The following is a 25,531-nucleotide window of genomic DNA, read 5'->3' as shown; positions in this document are numbered from 1 at the left end:
TTTGCCACCTCAGAATCAACCTCAACCACAACCTTTATAGCATGCGCCACCATGTTTCTGAAAACCAAAGTTTATAAATATATATAGAGTAGTGTATAAATATGTTTAGTTTATGTAATAATATTGTAATTTAAAAATAATTAGTATGGATTGATAGTTTATTATTGTAAAGGTATGCTATTGACATAAACTTTTAATTAGGTATGGTTACTATCATTACACTCTTTTATCTTTTAAAAGCTTTAAGTTCATTCCCTTCGATGAATTATACACAAGCTTTCTCAACAAACTTTTAATTAGCAGATCCATAATATTTTTCTTTGAGTTTACAAAGTCAATGGAAATAATTTTATTTGGGAGCAAGTACTTAATGGTATTATGTCTATTATACACACACACACACACACACTTACCATTATACATACTACTTTATGCCTTTCTAATTATTGACTGACTATAGCAATTGACATAAATATCTGGCACTGGTTTTTTACCAACATGAAATATCCTCTAAGAAATTACAAATTCATCTAGCTTCCTTTACAGTTTTATCAAAAGTAATAAACTTTGATTTTATTATGGATATAGTGATAAATACTTGTTTGGAGGATTTCTATGACACATCTATCCATCAAGTGTGAAGACATATTTATTTGTGGATTTTGAATCCTTAGTGTTGGATATCCAATTAGCATCATTATACCCTTATAGTACTGCCAGGTAACCAATATAGTGTATCCCATAGTCAACGCTGTACCTCAAATATTTGAGTACCCTTCATATTATGTTTTAATAATCTATAGTTAGATTACTTAAAAATCTACCTAGTCTGCTAACTGAGTAAGCAATATCAGGTTTTGTGCAATTTATAACGTGTATCAAGCTCTTAATTATCCAAGAATATTCTAATTGGCTTATTAATATCTTATCTTTATTTTTGAACAGATAGACACTTATGTTCATTAGTATTTTTACAATGCTATTGTCACCCTTAAAACATTTTTCGAGAACTTTCTCAACATAATGAGATGGAGACAATACCAATCTATCAAATGTCCTGGTAATATTTATTCCTATTATGAAATCTGCAACACCCAAGTCTTTTATGTTAAACTTGTTTAATTAATATTTTCTTAGTAGACTTGATCATGTGATCATTACTATCTAAAATAAATATTTTCCACATAGAGATATCCAATGACATAACCTTTATCCATATTTCTTACATAAACACATCTATCAACTTTGTTCATTTTAAATTTATTTAACAACATAATCTTGTTAAATTTCTCATGTAATTGTTTAGATTCTTGTTTCAAATCATATAATGATTTGATAAGTTTACAAACTTTTTCTTATTGTCTATTGACAATAAACGCCTAGGGTTGTTGCATGTATAAACCTTCTTATAAATGTTATTATTTTAAGAAAGTTGTTTTTATATCTATTTGATATATTTCAAGCCTATTAATAATTGCAATGACTATTAATATTGGAATAAAAGTTATTTTTGACACGAGTAAATATATATCAAAATCATCCACAACTTTTTATTGTTTAAAACCTTTAACAACAAGCGTATCTTTATATTTATCAATAGTGCCATCAACTTTTTTTTTTTTTTTAAATATTCACTTATGACCTAATGATTTATTTTTGGGAGAAAGATCCACTAGTTTTCATGTATGATTATTCATAATAAATTCAATTTCATTATCGACCGCTTTCATGCAATAAGAAGTTTTTGTACAAGATATTACCACGGAGTAGATTCGAAGTTTATTTTCTAACAAGTATATTAAAAAACCAAGACCAAATATTTTGATTATTTTTACCCTTTTGTTCTTTCCAATCTCAATTCTATTATCTTTTAATTAATAATAATTAATTAAGCTAGTGTTAATCATTTTTGTAAATAACATTTTACACATCCATTACTAAAGATAATAACTTTGTTCTCTCTCACATTAAATAATAATAAAAAAAAAACTGTACAAATTTACTCTAGTTTCATAAAGTCATATATATATATATATATATATATATATATAAATATGGTATTTATTATAAATTATATTTTTCATGATTAGCCTTGTGGGTCTTCGATTCAATGTATTATTATTGTGATTTGCCATTCCTCAAAGATTAGTAAATCATTGGTTAGAGCAAAATATATTTCACACCTATATAATTAGGCTATTTTACTCATAAAATGAATGATTAATGTTATAAAATAAAAGATTATTATCGTGTATTTTCATGACATTAAGATATTTTCATCTACTAATATTATCATAATTAATCTTATTCAAAAAGATTAATTTGGAATCCATATATATTGGGGATTATTATTATTATTATTTATGGAATGCAATGTCTGTATTCGTTATTTATCTAAGACGAAACTGAAAGGAAACGTCCTAAAATAGGATTCTCTTATTGTTTTTTTGTTTAAACAAGTGAAATATATAATCCAATAAAAAAAACAGAAAAAAAAAATCCAAGGATATAACTGTAAAACAGCCAAATCTTGTACGCAAGGTGACGTGGTACGGTGGTAGTTCGCTTAAAAGAAAATAGAAGAAAATCGACTTCTCCTCCCTCTGTTCCCTCACGTCTCCTCTGTTATTTTTTTCTTTTTTTTTTTTTTTTAAAAAAAGAGAACAATTTCACCTGATTGAATCAGTAACCCCGTAAATAAATTCATAAAAAATCTCAATCAATCTCTGTGACTTGCGAGATACAGAGAGAGAAATCGAGTCCAGGATAGGAGAGGAAGGGAAAGGAAATGGCGGAGGCAAGAGTAGCAGGAGGAGGATGCTGTCCGCCGATGGATCTGTTCAGGTCAGAAGCGATGCAATTGGTGCAGCTTATCATCCCTATCGAATCTGCTCACCACACTGTCTCTTACATCGGCGACCTCGGTCTCATCCAATTCAAAGATGTCCGTACACATTCCTCTCTCTCATTTTTGTATCCATCTCTCCTTATCTTCTTCTAATTGATGCTGAATTGATTGTTCATTTATCGAATTGGATTTCTTATTTATTTACTATTATTTTCCGTGCTGCTGGTAATCTTTCTTATTTGTAATTAAATTATAATTAAATCGAAATTCGAAATGTGATTTTGTGAAATCTGATGGCTACATGGAGAATTAAAAGGAGTTCAATAAAGACTGCAACTCCTTTTTTTTTTTTGTTAGGGTTTTTGTTTTTGTTGGTAAAATATTGTTTCTCTTGGGATTGGTAGTGAAAGAACGTGATGCGATTGATGTGATAATTGATATTGAGCTTTAATTGTGTTTTTATTTATTTCCTGTTTGCAGCTCAATGCAGATAAGAGTCCGTTTCAGAGAACTTATGCTGCTCAGGTGTGTTTATGTTCCGAGTCCATTTCGAGCTCTTACCTATTTTGAGTTTGAGAAGAATTTTAAATGCATATTGTACTCTTAATCACTACTATTTTCATGGATTGGGAGTATCTCATGATTTAGTATCTGATAGCATTTTCTAGTGTAGATTTCTTCTCAGACTAAACTGTACCTTAGATATCTGTTTTATGATGCCTTTTTATAATTGGTAATGGAGTGAGATTTTAGTGGTGGAAATGTTGATTCCCCCCCCCCCCCTTCTTGTAAGATCAAAAAATTTGGAGAGATGGCTCGAAAGCTACGGTTTTTCAAGGAACAAATGGAGAAGGCAGGTGTTACACCTTCAACTAAACCTATGACACAAACTGAGATTGATGTGGATGACCTAGAGGTATGCTACAAAGTTGAATGTGCTGCTAGAAATGTTTTAGATGGGCCATGCCCTTACTATTTGGCTTTGTTTTGGTTGTCATAGGTAAAACTTGGGGAATTTGAGGCAGAGCTGGTTGAAATGAACACAAATGATGAAAAATTACAGCGCTCTTATAATGAGCTTGTGGAATATAAGCTTGTCCTCAACAAGGTATGGCTATTTTTTGTTTTGTGACCCATTGGTAATCATTCTGCTATTAGCACTTGTAGACACACCGTGGAGAAGCTGGCACTTCTGATAATTTTAAGTAGACATGCTGTGACTGGTTTATTTTAAGGTAAATTGTAAACTAAACTTGGAAGAGGGGAAAGAACACATTTCCTGTAGCACACATAGAAATCATTTAACTGACGTAATGGATATCAGTAGATAAAGGAATTCACCAAATGATTTTTTCTTGTATGATGTCTAGTGTTTATATTTTTGAGCCTCTTGTTCAAGTTGCATTCTTAAGCAACCTTGATTGACAGATAACGGTGCATGTCTTGGATTTCATTAATTAACCAGCCTTGTTTGCAATGATTGAGAAACTCAATTGTGCTGTAAAACCAAGTTTCATAGTTCCTGTGATGTGTGCTAATCTAGTGTTATAGAGTGGAGTCAAAATGCTATCAACAGTCACTTTTCTTTATCAAGTCTCGCAAATTTATGTAACAGGCATCCATTTTTCAACTCTTTTTTTTTAATGTTTTCAGGACTTCATATTCTGTCATTACATAATTTGGTTCATGATCATGCATGGCCCTACTTTGGTGCCTTTTCTCATCAGAACTTCATTTATGTATTGGATTTTTGTTTGCATATCAGCAAATGTTACAGTAATGCTGGGTAATAATCAAGACAATGATCTTTTTTTTGGTAGGCTGGTGGGTTTTTCTCTTCTGCCTTTAGCAGTGCAACTGCTCAGCAAAAGGAAATAGAATCCCAACAAACTGGCGAAGAATCACTAGATACTCCTCTATTACAGGACAGAGTATGAGTTTCAATTACTTGTTAGTTTATCAATGTCTCTTTATCCTATTTCTAGTGTAGCTGTGTTTCTTGATCCTCATATTTGTATTTGTAACAATAATAGTTGATTGGCTATTCTGTAGGAAATATCAATTGAGTCATCAAAACAAGTAAAGTTGGGGTTTATTACTGGCCTTGTTTCCAAAGAAAAGTCTATGCTATTTGAAAGAATTATATTTCGTGCTACCCGGGGTAATGTGTACACCAGGCAGGCTGCTGTAGAGGAACCTGTCATTGATCCTGTTTCTGGAGAGAAGGTTGATTTTGGTTGCATTTCTGCTGAACATTTTATTATTGTTGTTCCTTATACACACTCATGTATCTATGACACAGAAACAATAATGAACTATTGTGCATCATGTCATCATTTCATCTCTATTAGTCTAGCTCAGTTGTAATTCTCAATTTTAATCTATTATGAAATTTTACCCAACTGCTGTATCCCATTTGTACATGTCCCTTGCACTGCTCATGCCCATGCTAACTTATACTAGTCAGCCGCATATGATATATCAGAAGTTTGTCTGCTGCACTCATTGATGCATTATATACACTTATACAGTCCTAATTGCATGAAGGCTGCTGTAAAAGTGGCTCACTGAATGGCTTTGGCTCTGTGATGACATAATGTTTCTTCCTGTAAATTGTTTCAAGTATCCAAATCAATTCATATCATATACTATTTTTTCCATGCAAATTGCCTGAGTTTTAGTATATGATTCACTTGTTTGTTTGAAATTTGAATCCAGCAGTGAATGTTTTGTTAGATTTCTAGTTAAAATGTGAGGGCTATGTGTGATTTATTTTAAGTCACTGGTTCCTTCCTTTATTTATTGTTTAGTGGATGAATTCTGGACTTCTTGGAGAAAATGAATTTGATTGTCTCCTATTTTTGTTTGCCACATTAACATGTTTGTTTCTGATTTGTGAATGTTGACAGGTTGAGAAGAATGTATTTGTTGTCTTTTATTCAGGAGAAAAAGCAAAGACCAAAATACTAAGAATTTGTGAAGCATTTGGTGCAAATCGTTACTCTTTCACTGAGGATTTTGGAAAACAAGTTCAAATGATCTCTGAAGTACGTGCTATACCTTTGTTGATGTTTCGTTCTCATTAATGACAATTGCAATTTTTGCTCTTTCCAAGTCTTGTCACACTGCTGCTTGCTTCTTTACATGTATTGACATTCTCATTTTTCTCCAAACATCTTAAACTTCCATTGTCCATATATCTAGATTGTTATTATCAGACATGTTCAACTGCTTTATGCATATGCTATTAACCTTTTACCTTTTTCTGATTGATTATGATATGTCCACTCACTTCAAATTGCAGGTTTCAGGAAGACTTGCTGAGCTGAGAACCGCAATAGATGCAGGATTGCTTCAGAAGAGTAAATTGTTGCAGACTATTGGTGATCAATTTGTGCAGTGGAACACTTTGGTCTGTTCATAGTTGTATTTACTCAATTTTGTTGTACATGTATGATATTTCACTCTTTAGATCATGTTCAGCCACTAACAATCTTGTCGAACTCATGAAGGCGAGGAAGGAGAAATCCATCTACCACACGATGAACATGCTCAGCCTGGATGTGACCAAGAAGTGTCTTGTTGCTGAGGGGTGGAGTCCTGTTTTTGCTACAAATCTGGTAAATCCTGACACTAATTTTTAATGGGCATTGTTTTGGGAAATCTTGAATCACATTTCTGAACTGATACGGACCATGAAACCTTTCGAATTGGATTGCATATAAAATAAGTTTGAACTTGATGTCTGCAGATCCAGGATGCACTGCAGAAAGCTGCATTTGATTCCAACTCACAAGTTGGAGCAATTTTCCAGGTTCTACATACATCAGAGTCACCACCTACATACTTCCACACAAACAAGTTTACTTCTGCTTTTCAAGATATTGTTGATGCGTATGGGTGAGTTTCACTCTTAAGGTCATTCTCGCTGATGTTGCTTTCTTGATTAATATGCTAGATCACCACCAACATTGTTACCTATTAAGTAACCTAATCGATTTTGATTTGTTTTTTCCTTTCCCTTAAATTTATTTTCCAATGATGACATTTAGCTACATGTTCCTAACTATAAAGAATGGATTAGAAAGAACTGATTGAGAGCAATCAAATGTCATGAAATTTAGGTTTTAGAAACCTGATAGATCAAAACAACCTAGGTAGGAGTAATGCACATATCAGCTCTGTTTACTTGCATTTAAATTGGCAACACATCCATATTGTTTGTGCCACATCATGTAAGATGATCTAAACAGCTGCATGCTGCACAATCCAAATGCATGGAATGGGTTCAGTTTTACATACAATTAGACTTGGCTAGATTGTTTAGGAACATGCCTCCCTATTTTCTGTACAAAATATTGTTTAGTTTGCTGTTGAATGTAGCATTTACTTGCATGTGTGGACTCACAGATGTGTGCGCGCCAAACATTCATATGCCAGTTTTGCCTGTTTTCGTTCTGTTGAAATTAGTAAATTCAAATAAGATGATTTTGTTTTACATGATTGCAGGGTGGCTAAGTATCAAGAAGCAAATCCGGGCGTGTACACTATTGTTACATTCCCTTTTCTTTTTGCTGTCATGTTTGGTGACTGGGGGCATGGAATTTGCTTGTTGCTTGCGGCATTAGTCTTCATAATCAGGGAAAAGAAACTTTCTGGCCAGGTAATCTCTCGGTAATTTTGATGGTTGATAGGACATTTTATACTTTGATGTCTAGCTTGACTATTGTATTGTTCTGTATTGAATGTTGACTTCTCTTACTATCAGGATTGGCTTATCTCAGGAAAAGATTTGGCTTGTTCTAAAAGATTGTCATTTTTTGCATGCCTTTTTTTTTTCTTCTAGATTATATGCATCCTGGTGGTTAGCATCTAAAAAAATTATACATGTTTTGCTCATCAGAAACTTGGAGATATCACTGAAATGACCTTTGGTGGTCGCTATGTTATCCTGATGATGGCACTCTTTTCAATTTACACTGGTATTATTTATAACGAATTCTTCTCGGTCCCCTTCGAACTATTTGCTCCATCAGCATATGCATGCCGTGATCTCTCTTGCAGGTATTTGATTTAAACTTACCAGCTATAAAATCTTCATTTACTGTGCTCTTTCAATTTTCACATCACAGTCCCATGCACACTTGTTTTTCAGGGATGCTACCACAGTTGGTTTGATAAAAGCACGCCCCACTTACCCATTTGGTGTAGATCCTGTATGGCATGGCAGCCGCAGTGAGCTGCCTTTTCTCAACTCTCTGAAGATGAAAATGTCAATCCTTATTGGGGTTACTCAAATGAACCTTGGAATCATATTGAGTTATTTCAATGCAGCATACTTTAGAAACAGCTTGAATGTCTGGTAAGCTTTGAAAAACTCAGTTGCTGGCTGCTTCAGCATCTTTCATTTTTTTATTTTTTTCCCCGACTGGAGTTTTAAAAATGCTATGTTCTCTAAAGCTGGCCATTGTCATGCATTTTCCAGGTTCCAATTTATCCCCCAAATTATATTTTTAAACAGCTTGTTTGGCTATTTGTCACTCCTTATCATTCTGAAGTGGTGCACTGGTTCTCAAGCTGACTTATACCATGTGATGATATACATGTTCCTGAGTCCAACAGACGAGTTGGGAGAAAATCAGCTTTTTCCTCAGCAAAAAACTGTACAGGTGGACTCCATTTTCTGCTGCTTTTTACTTTATCTTTCATGTATATGAGATGCGGGCATCCTACTAATTCATCTTGTATATTCTGTTTTCAGCTTGTGCTATTACTATTGGCCCTTGTTTCGGTACCATGGATGCTACTCCCAAAGCCATTCCTTTTAAAGATGCAACACCAAGCTGTATGATATAGTTCTCAACTACCAAGTTTCACAACATGATTTAAAGTATATATACGTGTGTCTATGTATGTAGCATGCAAACCATAAACAAGAGCATTATAATTTGTTCTCTCTCTTTATCAGTTCTGATTGTAATGTTTTTCCCAGAGGCAAGGTGAATCATACATGCCACTTCAGAGCACCGAGGAGTCTCTTCAATTGGAGGCGAACCATGATTCACATGGTCATGAGGAATTTGAATTCAGTGAAGTTTTTGTACATCAGATGATACATACCATTGAGTTTGTACTGGGAGCAGTCTCAAACACAGCTTCGTATCTTCGATTATGGGCCCTCAGGTTTGTCATTTGAAAATGAAGTTAAGCAGCATTTGAGTTCAAATTTAGTTTTCAATCTTGCATGTAACTGGTAGAGTTAAAATTTTTAGATTATGTTGCATGCATGATTTTTCTTGATGAGTGATCTATGTATTCTTTTGATAAAAGATGCATAGATGGAAACATCCTCTCTTGTCCTTCTATGATGTTGAATTCCACCCCTGGATATGGTCCCATGTAGTTGTAGTCATTTCTCTATATTTCCAAAAAATTCATCTTTCTGTTTGATGGTTATTTGATCCCCTTGATGGGAGCTAATTGTACGCTTTATGTTGCCTCTTCTTTTACAGTCTTGCGCACTCGGAGTTGTCTAGTGTATTCTACGAGAAGGTCCTTCTCCTTGCGTGGGGGTATGTTAACGCTTCTTATGATGTTGTGTGGATGCACGCGCCAATTATACTCAAATATGGATGCTAGCTAATATTGTGTTTTACATGGGCCACAGGTACAACAATATTATCATCCTTGCTGTTGGTGCCATCTTGTTTATTTTCGTAACTGTTGGTGTATTGCTGGTGATGGAAACTCTGAGTGCTTTCTTACATGCCTTGCGTCTTCACTGGGTGGAATTCCAAAATAAATTCTACGAGGGAGATGGTTACAAGTTTTATCCCTTTTCATTTGCATCAGTAAATGATGAGGTAGAATGATACACCGATTTACAATCATAGCTGCTGCCGAAAACGGAAGTCATTGTGTATGGGCATGAATTTGTTTGCTTGTTTTTCATGGGAACATGATGAGAGGTGATTGGCATGTATGTATCTTGCAGGGAGTTTGAGGAAGCTTCTGTTTTCGGACCTTTGCTTATCTTGTCCAATCCTTTTATTTGTCTTTTGTCCAATCCTTTATTTGTTATTTAAAGGACCAGGCAGCTTCCTAGAGGGGAAGTGGTCTTCTGTATGTGATGGCAGCTATGGCCGAGTGTAATAATAAGGTTTTTATTTATTTATTTCAACTTTCTTTGTTGTTAATATGTGGAAGGCTAGAATCTATAGCTGTGTGCGGAAAACAAGACTTTATCCGCTTGTATTTAATGGAACGTCTGGATTTTACAGTGACTTTTTATTTATTTATTCTCTTTTTACATTTTACTGAAGGGCTTGACAACAATCTCGTCATGCCCGATTATTTTAACGAGGGAACCAAACTAGACCTAAGGTTTTAAGAGCAGATCGATTCTGGTTATTTATTGCTCATTACAAGAAGTCTTGATTTTCTGTTGTCACCGGTCATTAGTTTGCTTGTGTTGCGGTGTCCATGGCTATTTTCGAGAGTTGATGGCATCTGCAGAAATCAAGTTTCCCTCATGTCGTGTTCATTAGCATGATTAGAAGCGTTTCTTGGGGATGTCGACCGTACGAATCCGATTAACACTAATTATCTAGTCACTGTTGGCGATGATTCCTGCATTATCAAGCAACGATTGAATACCGAGCTGCTGTCTTCTAATAAAGGGTTTGTCGACTGAACTGATTCCATAACGCAGCATGCAGACCAGTGCATATGCCGCATTGTACAAACCGTTTAATCTTTTCTTAAGCACTATGGTGACATGATATCGTATGTTGCCACATCAAAATAGATGAAAAAAGACAAGCATCATTGCAAGTCTTCAAAGGGTTTGATTGCACTAAAAAGACAAACGACATAGTACAGCTGCTTTGGCAGACCCAAGGCATGGGAAATTTCAAAGAAATTTCACTATCCTATGATTTGATTGAAAATGGTAGGCATCTAGATAGATATGTATGACTTAATTGTAACCTTATTTACAAAGATCCAAAGCAAATCAAATTATTAGGATTTGCATCCTACTGGGAGCTGGTCTGCACGGCAGCAACAGTTGAGACCATGGAGTCTACTCCGCAAACATTGCGACCCCTGCAGATCTTGTAGAATCCATTCTCTCCCCACTTTTCTCCCCAGGAGTTCTTGATGATCCAGAATGGCTTTTCCTTCATCCTGACAGGAGAATAGCCAGCTGAACCATATCCCACCAGCAACACTCCATGATCCAGCCTCCTTGAGCAGATATACGGGCACGACACTCCTCCAATGTATGTTTGCATGAACACAGCATTGATGGCCACTGTATTAGAGCAAAGCAAGGAGTTATACACAACTAAACACTACAATTGTGGGCGTCAAAAGAGATATAATCACTCAACCAATAAAACTCAAGTTCATTTACCTGCAAGAGGTCCGTTTTTCACAAGATTTGCGGCAATTTGATCCTCATCAAGGGAAACAACACTAAAGTTGGCCACTCTTGCTGCAACCTTGTTCTTGTCAAATTTGCAAGCATCACGATCAGTACCAGTGTAAGGATAGTCTTCCTCGCGCATAAGACCACCAGCTTTGAGAGTGTACTCAAAGGCGCTATTCATCAACCCACCATTGCATCCAGAGTCACATGAACCTGGTTCTTCAGGATCACACTGCATATAGGAATGAGCTGAATTTTGAGAACACGAAACAGCTAATCTATTAACCACCTTACTGAAAAAAACATGTTATCCAATGAATTGTTTTCACTTCTTTATTTCTCATCAAAATGAAATTAATTCCAGGCAATATGTCAACAAATTAAGCAGTTACTGCATGTGTTGAACCATCAACAGAAAACTGCAAGGTTTTAGAGAACATTGAATCTGTAAGTCTAATTAATTGGATGAACTCTCCGACATGACAAGAAGGCAGCCATTCATGAACAACCTTCCAGAATACCGACTGAAAATCAATGTATCTTGAACAAAAGATAACCAACAACCCTTGCCAGATAGATACTTATTCAATCCTTTTATTTATAAACTTGATGATTTTGAAGATTGAAAACAAACAACCTCCAGTGACTCCAATAACATAGCAAACAAACTTTTTTCTCTTCCTTGCTAAAACCTTCAATAAAAAATGAATTATGCTTCAAGTACCCAAAGTCGTCATGTGCTCAACCCTTTAAAAAAAATGAAACATAAATAATTAAAAACTTAAAAGACTAGTTGCAAAGAATCACACCTCATGATCGCAATCCACAAGCTGCTGTTCACTGAGGCTAACAAGCTCTCCAGTTGCAAGAAAGTGGGCACCTTCCAAAGCTCCTGTGGCACTAAAACTCCAGCATGACCCACATGAACCCTGACCCCAACAAAACAAAATCAACATCACCATATTAACCTTGATAACCCCAAATAGATAAATCATCAATAAATAAATAACAGCTAAAAAATCACTAATTTAGTGTATAAGTCAACGCTTGAAAAAATTAAAAATAAAACCCATCATATTACAATTAAAAACACGAAAAAAGTAAAAAATCAAGAAAAAAAAAAGACCTGATTTTTAATAGGACCAACAGCTCCTTTATCTCTCCAATCAAAATCCTCAGGCAAATCACTAGTAGGTAGAATCGGAGCTTCATTCGCATCCTTAGGCAACCTCAACCTGCGCAACCCTAAAACCTGCTTTCTAAACTCCGCCGGAGTCAAATCGGAGAACTGAGTCACTCCATGACTCGCCGTTGGGTCCAATTCCTGATGACGCGCCGCGCGTCTCAGATTAGCCTTGAATACCGAGAACCGGTAATCATGCTCTTCCTGTGAGCCGTAGGATTTCTTGAATTTACTCTTGAACAGCGAGAAGTGATGCTGCTCTGCGCTTAACAGGTTTGATGATGACGCATCCTGACCGTCCACTACTTCCCTGATCAAGGGATCATCACCGTTGAGTGTCTCCGCATGAACTGCGGAGATAAACAGGAGAGAGAGGATGACAAGGAGAGAGAGATTGAGAGACATTGTTAAATGAGGGCAAACACTCACCGAGAGAGAGATTTTATATAGAAAAAAGATTCGTTTTCGTTTTTTTTTTTTTTATTATTATTATTATCATTATTTATTATAGGTATAAATATACGAATGGATTGCGTGGTTATTTATACCTATAATTACATATATCATCCTTCAAGAATCAATTTTTATTATTTAGTCCAATTTGTCTCTCTTCCTTAGGTTATTTTCCCACAAGAAATCACCTAGATTCTAGAAAGTCATAGAGAAGGCTCCTCTATAAAGTAAAGGGCTTAATGTCGCCAGGAGTCGAAACTTTAAGGACCATGAATGGTAGTAAAATAGGGGGTGGGTGGAGCTTATCTAACAGTCGTAACGGTGGGTATGGGCCTTTTGTTGCTTAGGGAGAAGGGAAAGGAAGAGGCAATAGGAGAAGGACACGTGGTAGAGGTGAACCGTTTGACTTTTGAATGGCAGGTTCTTCTTCTTGGACTGGCGGTTTCCGACTGGGAAGTTATTTCTGTTTCTGCTACTTGTTGGAAAGAGTGTGAAAATGGGCTACAGAGGCCCATTAGTACAGGGGAAAGTTTTAGTGGGCTGGGCTGAATGTTTGCTTACATGTTGTCTTTGGGCTCCTTTGCTATAACTTCTTATGAAAACCTTTTTTCTTAATTTTAATTAAAAATTAATTTTAAAAAAGCATTAACAACACACAAAGGCTTGACAAGGAGCTACGTACCAAAGTTTATAGACGCCATGGCTGAATGTTGTTTTGCTCGTAGCATTCTGTGGAAGGTAATATGCTCTCGCTACGCGGAAGGGGAGTCCATGGCAGTAGCTTGGAGCCTGTTTTTGTTCGACATTGCATACAACATTACAAACGGAGATTGCTCTGTAAAAAAAGAATCAATCGGCTCCTGTGTTACACCGCCATTGTCCATTAGTGATGGAGGGCATCTCGGAGGCCTGGTAAACAAGTAAATAGATCATTGATTTTTTTCCTTTTCTTTTAGGCTTTTCTTCCTATGCAAATTCCTCGATTGAACCAACAAATATAAATCAAGATTCATATAGATATATGCCTGTTAAATGTAATGTATTGATCTGGTGATGCAGCTTGGCACGTCCACGGCCATATCACTCAGCAAATCGTGAGGCCAGTTTTGGTCATGCCGTTTTCGATACGAGGAACAGAACTCATGTTTACTATACCCGGGATTGCAATGAAGATGTTGGAAACTTGTTTTAAATAAATAAATTATGGGTCTAAAATCTAGAATGTCAAGAACCTATTTTTCACCGTGTTTGGATGATGAATGATCACATGTTCATGTTCATGTTCATGTTCATGTTCATGTTCATCTTCTATTCTCTGTAACTGAGGATTTCAGGGGTTGGTGACAATGGCTGGATTTCCTATAAAACAGTATCTTTTAAGGATTTTAGAGACCCTCTGATGATTAAGTCAGTAACTTTATTACGAGGAGTTGTAATAAATAAGCATTAAATTCTAAGAACAAAAAAATATATTCTTAGTTTATGTATGATAAATGCTAAGAATAAGTTCTAAAAGAGTGAAGATGACAAACCTCTTTTCTAAGTCGTTCAGAGAATATTCATAACCTTGAATTTTCTTTTTTCTTACTCAAATCTTTTCCTTCTTCATATCCAAGTGGGGGAGGGAAGACCCTTACAGTTAACATTAATATTGATTGTAAGTATCTCCTTACGTTACATTAATTATTGATGGGAGTATCACGTGTCTATAAAAAACGATCATATATCAATATGTACACAATATTAATATTGATGGGATCAACCCTTTAATTAATATTAATACTGATTGACGTATGGATTACCCTTAGAGGAATTTTTGCATAGAAAATGTGGAAGGAGATGAGGACCCTAGATTCTCACCTTAGGTGCTCATATTCGGAGGAATTATTGGCTTAAAAAGGTGTTAATTCTAGCATCTTGGCTCTAGTACATATCCAAGCCCAGGGGGGTTGGGTCTGAAATCTCTATAAACCCACAAGAGCTTGGACCGGGGGTGTAGTTGAGCCCAATGAGGTTGGGTCTAACATCTCGCTAGACCCGCAGGCGCTTGAGCACAGTGCGTAGCCGGGCCTAAAGGGTTAGGTCTGATATCTCGCCAGACCCAAAGGAGTCGTGCGACTTATGCCTAATGGGTGTTGGGCCTGGCATTTTGCCAGACCTTCTTGCTACACGGCTTTGGGCTCTGTGAGCTTATATAATGGATCTTATTTCTCTTGGTCCCTTCTAGTCATGGGTTTTATGAGAAAAAAAAAGGTTTTCAGTATGAAATACATCGATCCATCAATAATTAATTCTTTAATATTTTAACTTTCAAAATTCACTATAAAAAAAGGATAAAGAAAGAGTTTTTAACTTGTATTTTTTATATTTTTCCACACTTTTTCTTACCTCATTTTTAGTGTTTTTATTCCTTTTTATGCTTTTTTTTCTCTAAAATCTAGCGCTTAGGTTCATCTTGTTGAGAGATATTAAGTTACATAATCTTTGGTTCGAAGACCTTGTTTAGAAGTGCTTTTAAACCAATATAATGTTGTTGGAATCTTGGAAGACATATTGCAAACATTCTAGTTGCACAAGTGAAGAACAATAAAGCCTTAAGGACAAATGATTCATCATTGACAACAATAAAAGATTCATTAATTTAAGGTGTTTTAACAAGTAAGTACCATTTTTATTTTAATTTAAAAATTATTATTTTTATTATTAGTATGCATGTTAGGACTTCGGTCTTATATATATTACAAGTTTGAATATATGCTTAGTATGCATGCTAAAGTTATATTATTATTTTTGTGTTGAAAGCACATTTGTTTTTAGTTATGCTTTTACATCCCTATAGTTTTAAATATGTATAAACTCTAGGCTTTTATCCGCCATCTTTTATTTAACATGCCTTTGTGACGATAAATTAAATATTTCTGCTCACTAGTCTATTATACATATCTACAAACTTTGGATCTATAATCTTAAGGCTTTACTCTTTGTACTAGACTTTGTTTAGTTTATCATGTGGGAAAAAATAATATTAATTACATAGATTAATTGTTAAAGAGATATTAGCCTATTTAAAATTTAAGTTATAATTTAACTTTGTTTTAATTTGTTATATTCTCACAGATAGATTTATTTCAATACTATATATTTTAATTTATAACCTTTTGGTTTGCTTATAGCTTTATGTTTTTTTTCTTTATTTAATTTTAGAAGGTTTTTATATTGTTTTTTTAAAGTTATAGTTTATTTTCTAAAATTATAATTCATGCAATTTATTTGAATCTCTTTGAGTTGTTGCATGGTATATATTTTATGAACTAAGTTTTTATAAACCATGTTTATATCTTTGTTTAGTTTATACATGTTAGTTGCAAACTTGTTGGTATAATCATGCATTTTGTCTTTCTTGTTTAAACATAATGTTTTGACATAATACATGTTTAATATGAACTAAAATAAACAAAAGTGTTTATTTTTTTATCTTTCATAATTTAAATATTTTTGTTTTATCAAGTTGCTTTATTTCAAGTTTATATTATTTTAATTATTTTTTGTGGAGCTGAAATATTTATTTATAAATATTATTGGCTATTGTTTTTATAATTTATATCATGCTTTTAACTCAAGAATTGGTTTTTTCAACCAATATTGCTTCGGTAAATACTACTTCGATAGTGAGGATTTCACCATCACCTTTTGTGATGCATAGTGAGAAACCAGAAAAGTTTAATATACAGAACTTTAAATGGTGACAACATAAAATGTTGATTTATATGTACGTAGGAAAAAATATTAAAGTTGTTAAATAATGAATTTAGTTTCATTATTATAGTAGCTTTAGACGTAGGAAATCATAGTGATTTCATGCGTAAAAAAAATTACATTTTGAATAGATTAAATAATACACAATATGATGTGTATAGTTTAATTAAGAGTGAAAGACATTTTAAAACACTTTTAACAAAAAGTTCAAGGTTGAAGTTGTTGTTGTAAAAAGGTTCATATTTAGCGAATTTCTAAATCTAAAAATGACATCAATGTTATTTGGTTGGATTTGTTCATGTATATAATATTACTCATGTATGTGTTACTGTTTACATATACAAAAAACTAGTGCAGTGAACATATATTATCTAGTAAGTTCTATCTAAGGAGAATGAGTTTAAACGAGACCTTTTATGACACTTCCAATCTTTTTCGAGAACTTACCTAGTGAAAGTATTATTCAAACGAAGACTAATATGATTGATGAATATTATAGTTGGACATTTGAGCGTAGATTATGGATACAGATATAGTCTACTGTTTGGATGGTGACTAATATGATTAATGAGTATCATAGTCGGTCACTTTGTAAAGACTCAAATAATTTTACAAAAATAATGCTTACGGGGTAATGAATTAATATAAATAAATTATGCTCACAAGACATAAAAAAGTAATATTATGCAAATCATGCTGGTAAAGCAAAGAAAAATTTAAGTATGTGGGAATTTAAAATGTGGAAATTAAATAGAATACAACGATGAAAATGATAATATAAAAAATTAAATAGATCACAACCACATAATATGATGCTGAAAAATTGCATGGACCACAACCATGGCATTTTAATATGTGATATTTGAATGAGTCATGATAATGAGATTTAACTTATAATATATTAATTGTCCCTAATAGAAAAATTTATTATGTGATATTGAATACACCATAAATAGGTATAAGAAAAATAGAAGATGGAAAAATATTTGAATATGCTATAAATAGACATAAGAAAGGAAGTTATTAAGATAAAGAAATATTGAAATATGTCATAAATGAGCAAGAGGAACATTTGAATTGGAAAAATAACGGAACTTGCCACAGATGGATACAAAAAATATTTCAGTTGGAAAGAAATATTTAAATGTATTATAAATATTTTTTTAAAAAAATATATTCAAGATAAAATACATAATTAAAAGGGTCAGATTGAACGTAAGATATATGAAAATAGAAGAAACATATATGTAAACCAGAGATGGACCGGAAATATACTGAATTTAAAAAGAATTTATATGAATAAGTCATAATGAATATCATAGACTTGAAATTAAAATTGATATTAATGAATAAATAATGATATAATGAATAATATGATAAACTAACAAAATCAATTGATCAAAATAAAATAAAAGCTTGGAAAAGTCAACAAGTCATATAATTGTAATGGAGAGACGAAATGTGGCATAAATTAAGGGTGTTGTGAAATGAAATGATGGCATAAACTAAATGTGCCCAAGGGATAGAATTGGTATAGATAAAATACGATGCGGAAAGAGAATATGTTATGAAAAAGTTACAATAAATCCAATAAACATAAAAGAAATGAGTGAAAATCATATTGAGATGAGTTATGAAACAGATGTTAAATCAAAGAGTTGTTACATGTTTAATGATATAATATAATTTGTTTAATAAAAAAGAAGAGTTCATCAGTGATTGAAGATGAAATATTAAATTAAAAAGGATACAAATTCATATAGTTGTAAAATGTAGTAATAATGATAAGGTAAACACTTAAGGAAACTTTTATGATCTTATGTGTTTTACAAGTATTTTATTTTAAAGGCCTCAATTTAAAATACAAAAGTTATCAAGCTACCTGATCATTATTATCGAATAGATAAGATAGGTCCTAGTATTTTCTAACTGTTGTATTGAAATCAAGCTTGTAAATGAAATCTGTAAGAGTCGTAACCACACTAACATGTCAGTATAAATTTATGGATGGTGAACTTGAAACTATTCTTATATATAAAAAATAATTACCTAAAAATCCAATGCAAGCAACAATTAAAAAGATAGCAATTGCATTAAAAGTTCATGGTGTTATAACATGGTATATATGTTAGGTTAAGTTGATCGGGTTTCAAAAATCATGACCCGCCACTGAATTTGTGATATCCATTTCTTAATTTAATTTACTCATTATAATTTATAATATTTTCATTATCTTACTTTAATGAATTAGTTTGTGTTAAATAAAGTAAATTTGACGTATAATCCTGTTTTTCAACACCTTTAATGCCATGTAATGATCATCAGAGTGCAGATTTCACTCTTATGGCTAGGGACTGAATTACTTTGACCATCCTCTTATTGGCAGTGGTAATGTGTTCCATCAAGATGTTGTCGTGGTTCTGTAACCCAGACTTCGTAATTATAAGTCACCTTTCGTTTTGGGCTTGGACTTCTTTCTTAGAAAAAAAGTCGCATGAATCAATTTATTATCTTGTTAGAAGCAGTTTAATATTTCTGACAGGAATAATGTTGTCAAACTCAAAATATCATTTCAGATGGGGTTAATTTGTTGAACCCTTTTGGCCTTTTCCCTTCACAGATGTCGATAATTATGAAACGGCCTGTCCGTGACTGCAGGGTCACGTTTATATTTTCAATTTTCCTAGAAAGAACAACCTCTTCATATATATATTTGCATTTCTTGGATCTATCAATGGCCACATAAATTTCTACTCCAGATGCCATTTGGGCTCAAACCAAGACGTATAGATAACAGGTTGGCCTACCTTGTTAAGCAAAACATGATATAGATAACAGGTTCCAGTACATCCCCCGTAGTATATGGTACGGTAAGGGCCACACCTGTGTATCTAAAAACAGGCAAGCATATCTATATGGATGAATGTTAAAAGGGTTGGAGGCGGAAAGCACAGGAATTTGGTGTTGAAATCTAATCTGAAGAAGATGGGCTCTTCTCCTTCTTCATCATCCATTGTTTTTGCTGTATTGTTTTTGGTTTTCAATGCGGCTGTGTTGTGTCATGGAGGCAAAACCAGTAGTTTCGTTAGGAAAGTGGAGAAAACTATTGACATGCCTCTTGATAGTGATGTTTTTAAAGTCCCTCCTGGCTACAATGCTCCTCAACAGGTGTGTATTTTTTTCATGTTTTTTTTCCTCTTGTTATTTACTGGCCCTTTTCTTGTTATTTTCGTCATTGAAGCATGTAGTCTATGTATTGATTAAAATTTTGTCTTTTCTTTTTTATATTTGTAATTTAGGTGGGTTTGTCAATTAAGAAAGGGAAAGTTCTAATTTTTTTTTTTAAAAAAAAATGCAAAACTAAACTTTAAGTGTTTTTTTGTCCTTAGAACTCTGGGGAGTCTCCTTGAGAGTTTTGTTGATTTTCTCAGTGGATGGACTCTCCTTAATTTATTGATATGTGGGTGATTTAAATACAGGTTCATATAACACAAGGAGATCATGTGGGGAAGGGAGTGATAGTGTCATGGGTGACTGCTGATGAATCAGGTTCAAATACAGTGATTTACTGGAGTGAAAGTAGCAAACAAAAGAAGGAGGCTGAGGGCAAAACTTATACCTATAAATTCTACAATTACACCTCTGGCTACATTCATCACTGCATCATCAGAAACTTAGAGGTGAATTTCTTAAAAAAATTATGTTCTATTTGATGTTCATTTTGCTTCATTCGCAGCTCCCATGTTTATGTTCTGTTTTGTATTGGTACCTGATAGTTTCTCAATCAAATTCATTGGGAGTTTGGATTTTTACTTGAAAATATTCACCTTTTTTGTTCAAATTAAGTATGGTTTTGATTAATCTGCTTATCTGACTTCTTGTGGCAGTTCAACACAAAATATTACTATGTAGTAGGGGTTGGGAACACCACAAGACAGTTCTGGTTTATCACTCCTCCTGCAGTTGGTCCTGATGTCCCATATACATTTGGTCTCATAGGTATGTATGGCTTGCTATAGGTTCTGTTTGCTTATATTATAGGCATTGTGGTCCATGCATACCTGCAGTTTGCTCCTGTATTTGTGTATGGTTAAGATTCTTTCAGTGGATAGGATGTTCAGGTTCTTACATGCGCTGATGTCCTCTTATTGGGACTTTATTTGCAGGGGATCTTGGTCAGACTTATGATTCAAATAGAACACTCACTCACTATGAAAATAACCCAGCAAAAGGGCAAGCAGTTTTGTTTGTTGGAGACCTCTCTTATGCCGACAACTATCCAAATCATGATAATGTGAGATGGGATACATGGGGAAGGTTTGTAGAGAGAAGTGTTGCTTATCAGCCTTGGATATGGACTGCAGGAAACCATGAGATTGATTTCGCCCCTGATATCGTAAGCATCTATTACTATTTATCATCTAATCAAGAATAATATCTTCGACACCTCTGAAATAAGTGAAGGCCAACAGGAGATGGTATCTTCTGTAATTCTTATTTTCTAATGGGTAGAGATGCTTCATCTCACACCATTCGAATAATCCATGGCTTCCAATATCCTTTCAACTTTGTTCTCTCAGGAAATGTTAATTTCCATTCTGAGGGCTACTTCTCAGTGCCGACAATATATCATCTTGCTTGCCAACTAACTTCGTTGCAACTACCTTAATTTAGTTGTTGAACTTGACTGTTATAGATACGATGTGGTTTCTATTGTCCATGCAAAGCTTGCTACGAGTTTAATTGTTAACTTTGATTTAGAAAGTAAATTGCACTTGGTGCCTCTGCTTTTGATTTTTGATGCTTTGTGTTTTATGGTTTTAGTCCATAGTTTTCCATGTGCATGTTTGATAAATGCACAGAAGCTGCTGAAAAGAAAATTCTTAACAAAAGAATGAAATGTCGTTGCAGGGTGAAACTAAACCTTTTAAGCCTTATACTCACCGCTACCATGTCCCTTATAGAGCAGCGCAAAGCACCGCTCCTTTTTGGTACTCAATCAAGAGGGCTTCAGCATACATCATTGTGTTGTCTTCATACTCGGCATATGGTAAGGGTTTTACTTCTTCAAGAGTCGTAAAATAGAATGAACAAAAGACTGAGTGTGTGTATCAGTGTATGTGCAACTTATTTTCATCAAACATTGGTTCAGGCCATTTTTTTGTTAGACATAAATGTCGAGTGCATATATTGCTTAGGAAGAGACCTTGGAAATCATGACTTGTACGCTGCTCATATTTAGTGCAATTGTTTACCATAACTCCTGTAATCTCTTCATTTTGATACCTGCATTCAGTTATTTGGAAAATCAAGTATAATCCCTGCTTTTGCGTAATTGCATCTGTTTTTCTATCTTGTTTTTAGGCAAATATACTCCTCAATACCAATGGCTTGAAGAAGAGCTACCAAAAGTTAACAGGAGTGAGACACCATGGTTGGTTGTTCTTATCCATTCTCCGTGGTATAATAGCTACGAGTATCATTACATGGAAGGGGAGACCATGAGAGTAATGTACGAGCCATGGTTTGTTAAGTACAAAGTTGATGTTGTGTTTGCTGGTCATGTTCATGCCTATGAACGATCTGTAAGTGTCCCTTATCCCTTATAAGTTATAAATCATGTGATCAGGTTCATGTTTCTCTTGAAATGCTTTCTTTCCACCTTTTGGGATGTCTATTATAACTTTCTAAAAAACGTCCAAAGTTTTGTAAAGATTCCTCTGTTTGGCTTCAGTTTTGTTTTTGCTTCAGAATGACATTAAATGCAAATCCTTTAAGCTTATCTAATACGATGAGATCGTCAGTACTATCAGATCATTGAAGAGAAGTTTGAGGTTGTTTGCAATCAGAAAGAACTACCAGACTAGATTTGAATGTGAAATCTTTGTCAAAGTAACAATTGGTGCATTGTCTCTGCAGGAGCGCATATCCAACATTGCATACAACATTGTAAACGGACAGTGTGTACCGGTAAGAGATCAAACTGCCCCAGTTTACATTACCATTGGTGATGGAGGAAATATAGAGGGCCTGGCAACAAGGTAAGATCATTGAATAAATGAACTAATCTTCTCTGATATACATCTCCAAGTTGTCTTGCAATGTTAAATATATCATGATCTTACCATATCTTGCAGCATGACGTATCCACAGCCAGAATACTCAGCATACCGCGAGGCCAGTTTTGGTCATGCCATTTTCGATATTAAGAACAGAACCCATGCTTACTATGGCTGGCACCGCAATCAAGATGGATATGCTGTGGAAGCTGACACCGTGTGGTTTTACAACAGATACTGGCATCCTGTCGATGACTCAACAAATTCCGATTCGTGATCAATCAGTTCTCGAGATCCTTTCATTTCCTGGAATAAAATTCTCATATAGAGAAGTGGACCGCAATCACGAATCGTCCCTTGGCCCCTTTGGTGGTCAGCGTTTGTGACAAAAAATTTTTTTTTGCTGATCATACGGCAAAATACACCAAATGAAAGTGTATTAGGATATTGGCTCGTTCTCAATATTAATTTTTTTAAAAAATATATTAAAAGTATAGTGAATGTTTTAAGTATCTTGCATTTGATAATCATGCTAGGTCAAGAGTCAAGTAACGTAGGCAAATATGTTAGATCCATGTTATTTGGGTCTGGCATCCAAGTAATTTGGGTTTTGCTTGTTTGTCAGATCCAAGTAAATATGGGTCTGGCGCAATTTTTGAAATTTAAAAATAATAAAACAATATTAAAATACCAAAATGTTCTTTATGATTATAGAAAATTACACAGAAAACAAACAGTGTGAAAGAACAAAAATATCCCTATATGAAAATTACACAGAAAACAAACAGTGTGAAAGAACAAAAATATCCTTATATGAAAAGTCTTCTTCTTTTTTTCATCTTTTTCAAGGTTAAAGATGTATTTTAACTTATTTAACAATTTGTGAAAGGTTAAAAAAAAAAAAACCTTGGGCAACATGTTTTAATTTTGTTAATCTTAGGGCTAAAATAATATTTTTACTATACAAATAATCGTGAAATAGACTACTATACTTACGTTGAAACATTTAATGACTAATGAGCCTATGAAAAATACCGAAATACCCCTACAACCAAGGCTTTAATTTTTTCAACTAAAAAGTAAAATGATAATTTAACTTTTTGTGGAAAGATAACATTAGCCTCATCCCAAGCCTTCAGAGCTTGGAAAATGCATTGTGCAAGTTTACAGTGGATTGTGTCTTATTCCACAGTACACTTGTACATGATTGCCAGACCTAGACAGCTTGGATCTGGCAACCATGTCAGCCCACGTGTCTGGGTGTGACACTAAATATGATTGTCAGACCCAAGGCATTTGGGTTTGTCATGGTTGTCAGACCCATGATGCTTGGGTCTGGCATGGTTGCTAGACCTAGGCGCATGTCTGATATTTTTTTAGGCTTGGCCTGGTGTGGGTCAATATTTTTTTTTATTATCTCCTCTTCGAATATAACAAATTTATAAAATAAGTTGCACAAACAAAAAAGAGTTTGCATAAGTTCTACTGTATATGAATGAAAAATCCTGCTTGAATGAAACATTATTTGTTTTTGCAGTCCAATCATGCTTTTGAAATTTTTTAATTTGACCCAAGCGTGGATCTGACATGGTTGTCAAGTGCTTGGGTCTAGACCGAAGCGACTTGGGACTAGTAACCATATCAGACCTAAGCGACTTGGGTCTTACAGCCATGCCTGATTTGACAAATAACAAACAAAGAAGATAATTGTGCACTTTAGTTGTCAGGAGAGAAAAAAAGAAAGAAAAAACACAATCAATTGATCACTGACGGCAATCCAATCATTATCTGTCTACGCGCGCCACATCATGTGGAAGAGGGCACAACTGCGTATTCAGTGAGACAACAGATGGCCAGATTTGGCCACCAAGAAGCGTCACAAGCGCCTCCTTAATGGCGCGAGTGCCACCCTTTTGCTGGGGAAGAAAAAGAAAAACGTCTCTTGAAAAAATAAAAAATTAAAAGTGAAAATACTATTACAATTCACAGTAAAAGATCTATTGATCTACAGTGATTTCCTCACATCATTTAGCTTTTGATATAATTACATGCATTGTAAAGTGAATCATAATAATTTATCTATACTTTTCCATCTCATCTAGAGCTATTGTTCGGGAGCGTTGTTGAAATCATGTTTTTAAAAAATTCAAATATTTTTTGCTTAAAATTATTTTTTTATATATTTTTAGATATTTTTGATATGCTGCTATTAATAATAATTTTTTAAAAATAAAAAATATTATTTTAATATATTTTTGAGTAAAAAATACTTTAAATCTTAACCGGTAAAAAAACTTCCAGACACCTCCTAGAAAGGGAAATGAATCTAAAAATTCCAAAACAAAGTCAATCTTATGCTTGTAATCGTTTGCCAATTACAATTTACTAGTATTACACCCTTTTTTTTTTCTTGTCTTTCTTTCGAGAATGTTAACTACCATTACTCTAAATCCACGAAAGTCATGGAATTTTATTCATCGAATTCCATCTCTATTAGCTATTGCAAGCATTCCTTGTGAATTCTCGCTAGCTATTTTCAAATCAATTTATGTTAATATTGGCTAAAAATGAGTAAAAAAATCAAAAAATTAATTAAATCAAGAAAATAAAAAAAATAACTAAAAAAACTGAACTGAAAAAAAAAACTGATTAAAATTTTAAAAAAACCGGCTGGTTCGGTCAGTTTCAGTTATATATGCAAAAAACCGAGCCAAACCGGAAAAACCGAGCCAAACCGGGTTGAACCAGTTTTTGTCCTAAAAAACCGAACTAAACCGAAACCAGTCGGTTTGAACCGGTTT

General features: G+C 34.0%; 3 protein-coding genes across 4 annotated transcripts; 2 read left to right on the top strand and 1 right to left on the bottom strand.

Moving 5' to 3' along the window:
• Nucleotides 1–2,595: 2,595 nt before the first annotated feature.
• On the top strand, nt 2,596–10,142 carry LOC7470017 (V-type proton ATPase subunit a3). Of its 2 annotated transcripts, XM_002306092.4 has the most exons (18): nt 2,598–2,944; nt 3,329–3,373; nt 3,642–3,764; nt 3,849–3,956; nt 4,669–4,779; nt 4,901–5,074; nt 5,758–5,895; nt 6,153–6,260; nt 6,361–6,468; nt 6,600–6,748; nt 7,358–7,511; nt 7,752–7,912; nt 8,004–8,210; nt 8,334–8,517; nt 8,610–8,693; nt 8,841–9,031; nt 9,361–9,420; nt 9,516–10,142. In XM_002306092.4, the coding sequence occupies exons 1-18, from the start codon at nt 2,789–2,791 to the stop codon at nt 9,718–9,720; spliced, it is 2,466 nt and encodes an 821-aa protein (XP_002306128.1). In that variant the 5' UTR covers nt 2,598–2,788; the 3' UTR covers nt 9,721–10,142. The 2 variants fall into 2 exon arrangements, 1 of the variants encoding a protein (XP_002306128.1); XR_002981541.2 differs by lacking the exons at nt 9,361–9,420; nt 9,516–10,142 and having other exon boundaries at nt 2,596–2,944; nt 8,610–8,758; nt 8,841–8,989.
• A 510-nt stretch (nt 10,143–10,652) lies between these two features.
• On the bottom strand, nt 10,653–12,891 carry LOC7461242 (cysteine protease RD19A). The gene is made up of 4 exons (XM_002305415.4): nt 12,406–12,891; nt 12,089–12,208; nt 11,265–11,511; nt 10,653–11,162 (listed from the first exon to the last, which is right to left on the bottom strand). Exons 1-4 carry the CDS (start codon nt 12,865–12,867, stop codon nt 10,885–10,887), a joined length of 1,107 nt encoding a protein of 368 aa, XP_002305451.3. The 5' UTR covers nt 12,868–12,891; the 3' UTR covers nt 10,653–10,884.
• A 6,430-nt stretch (nt 12,892–19,321) lies between these two features.
• Nucleotides 19,322–23,242, top strand: LOC7461240 (purple acid phosphatase 2). The gene is made up of 8 exons (XM_002306090.4): nt 19,322–19,839; nt 20,151–20,351; nt 20,559–20,670; nt 20,838–21,067; nt 21,583–21,721; nt 22,036–22,256; nt 22,591–22,712; nt 22,809–23,242. The coding sequence occupies exons 1-8, from the start codon at nt 19,591–19,593 to the stop codon at nt 23,005–23,007; spliced, it is 1,473 nt and encodes a 490-aa protein (XP_002306126.2). The 5' UTR covers nt 19,322–19,590; the 3' UTR covers nt 23,008–23,242.
• Nucleotides 23,243–25,531: the final 2,289 nt, after the last annotated feature.

This window comes from Populus trichocarpa, chromosome 4 (genome assembly GCF_000002775.5).
Source record: "Populus trichocarpa isolate Nisqually-1 chromosome 4, P.trichocarpa_v4.1, whole genome shotgun sequence".
Lineage (NCBI taxonomy): Eukaryota > Viridiplantae > Streptophyta > Magnoliopsida > Malpighiales > Salicaceae > Populus > Populus trichocarpa.
The sequence above is the reverse complement of the archived record's forward strand: the minus strand, read 5'-3'. Positions and strand labels throughout refer to the sequence as shown.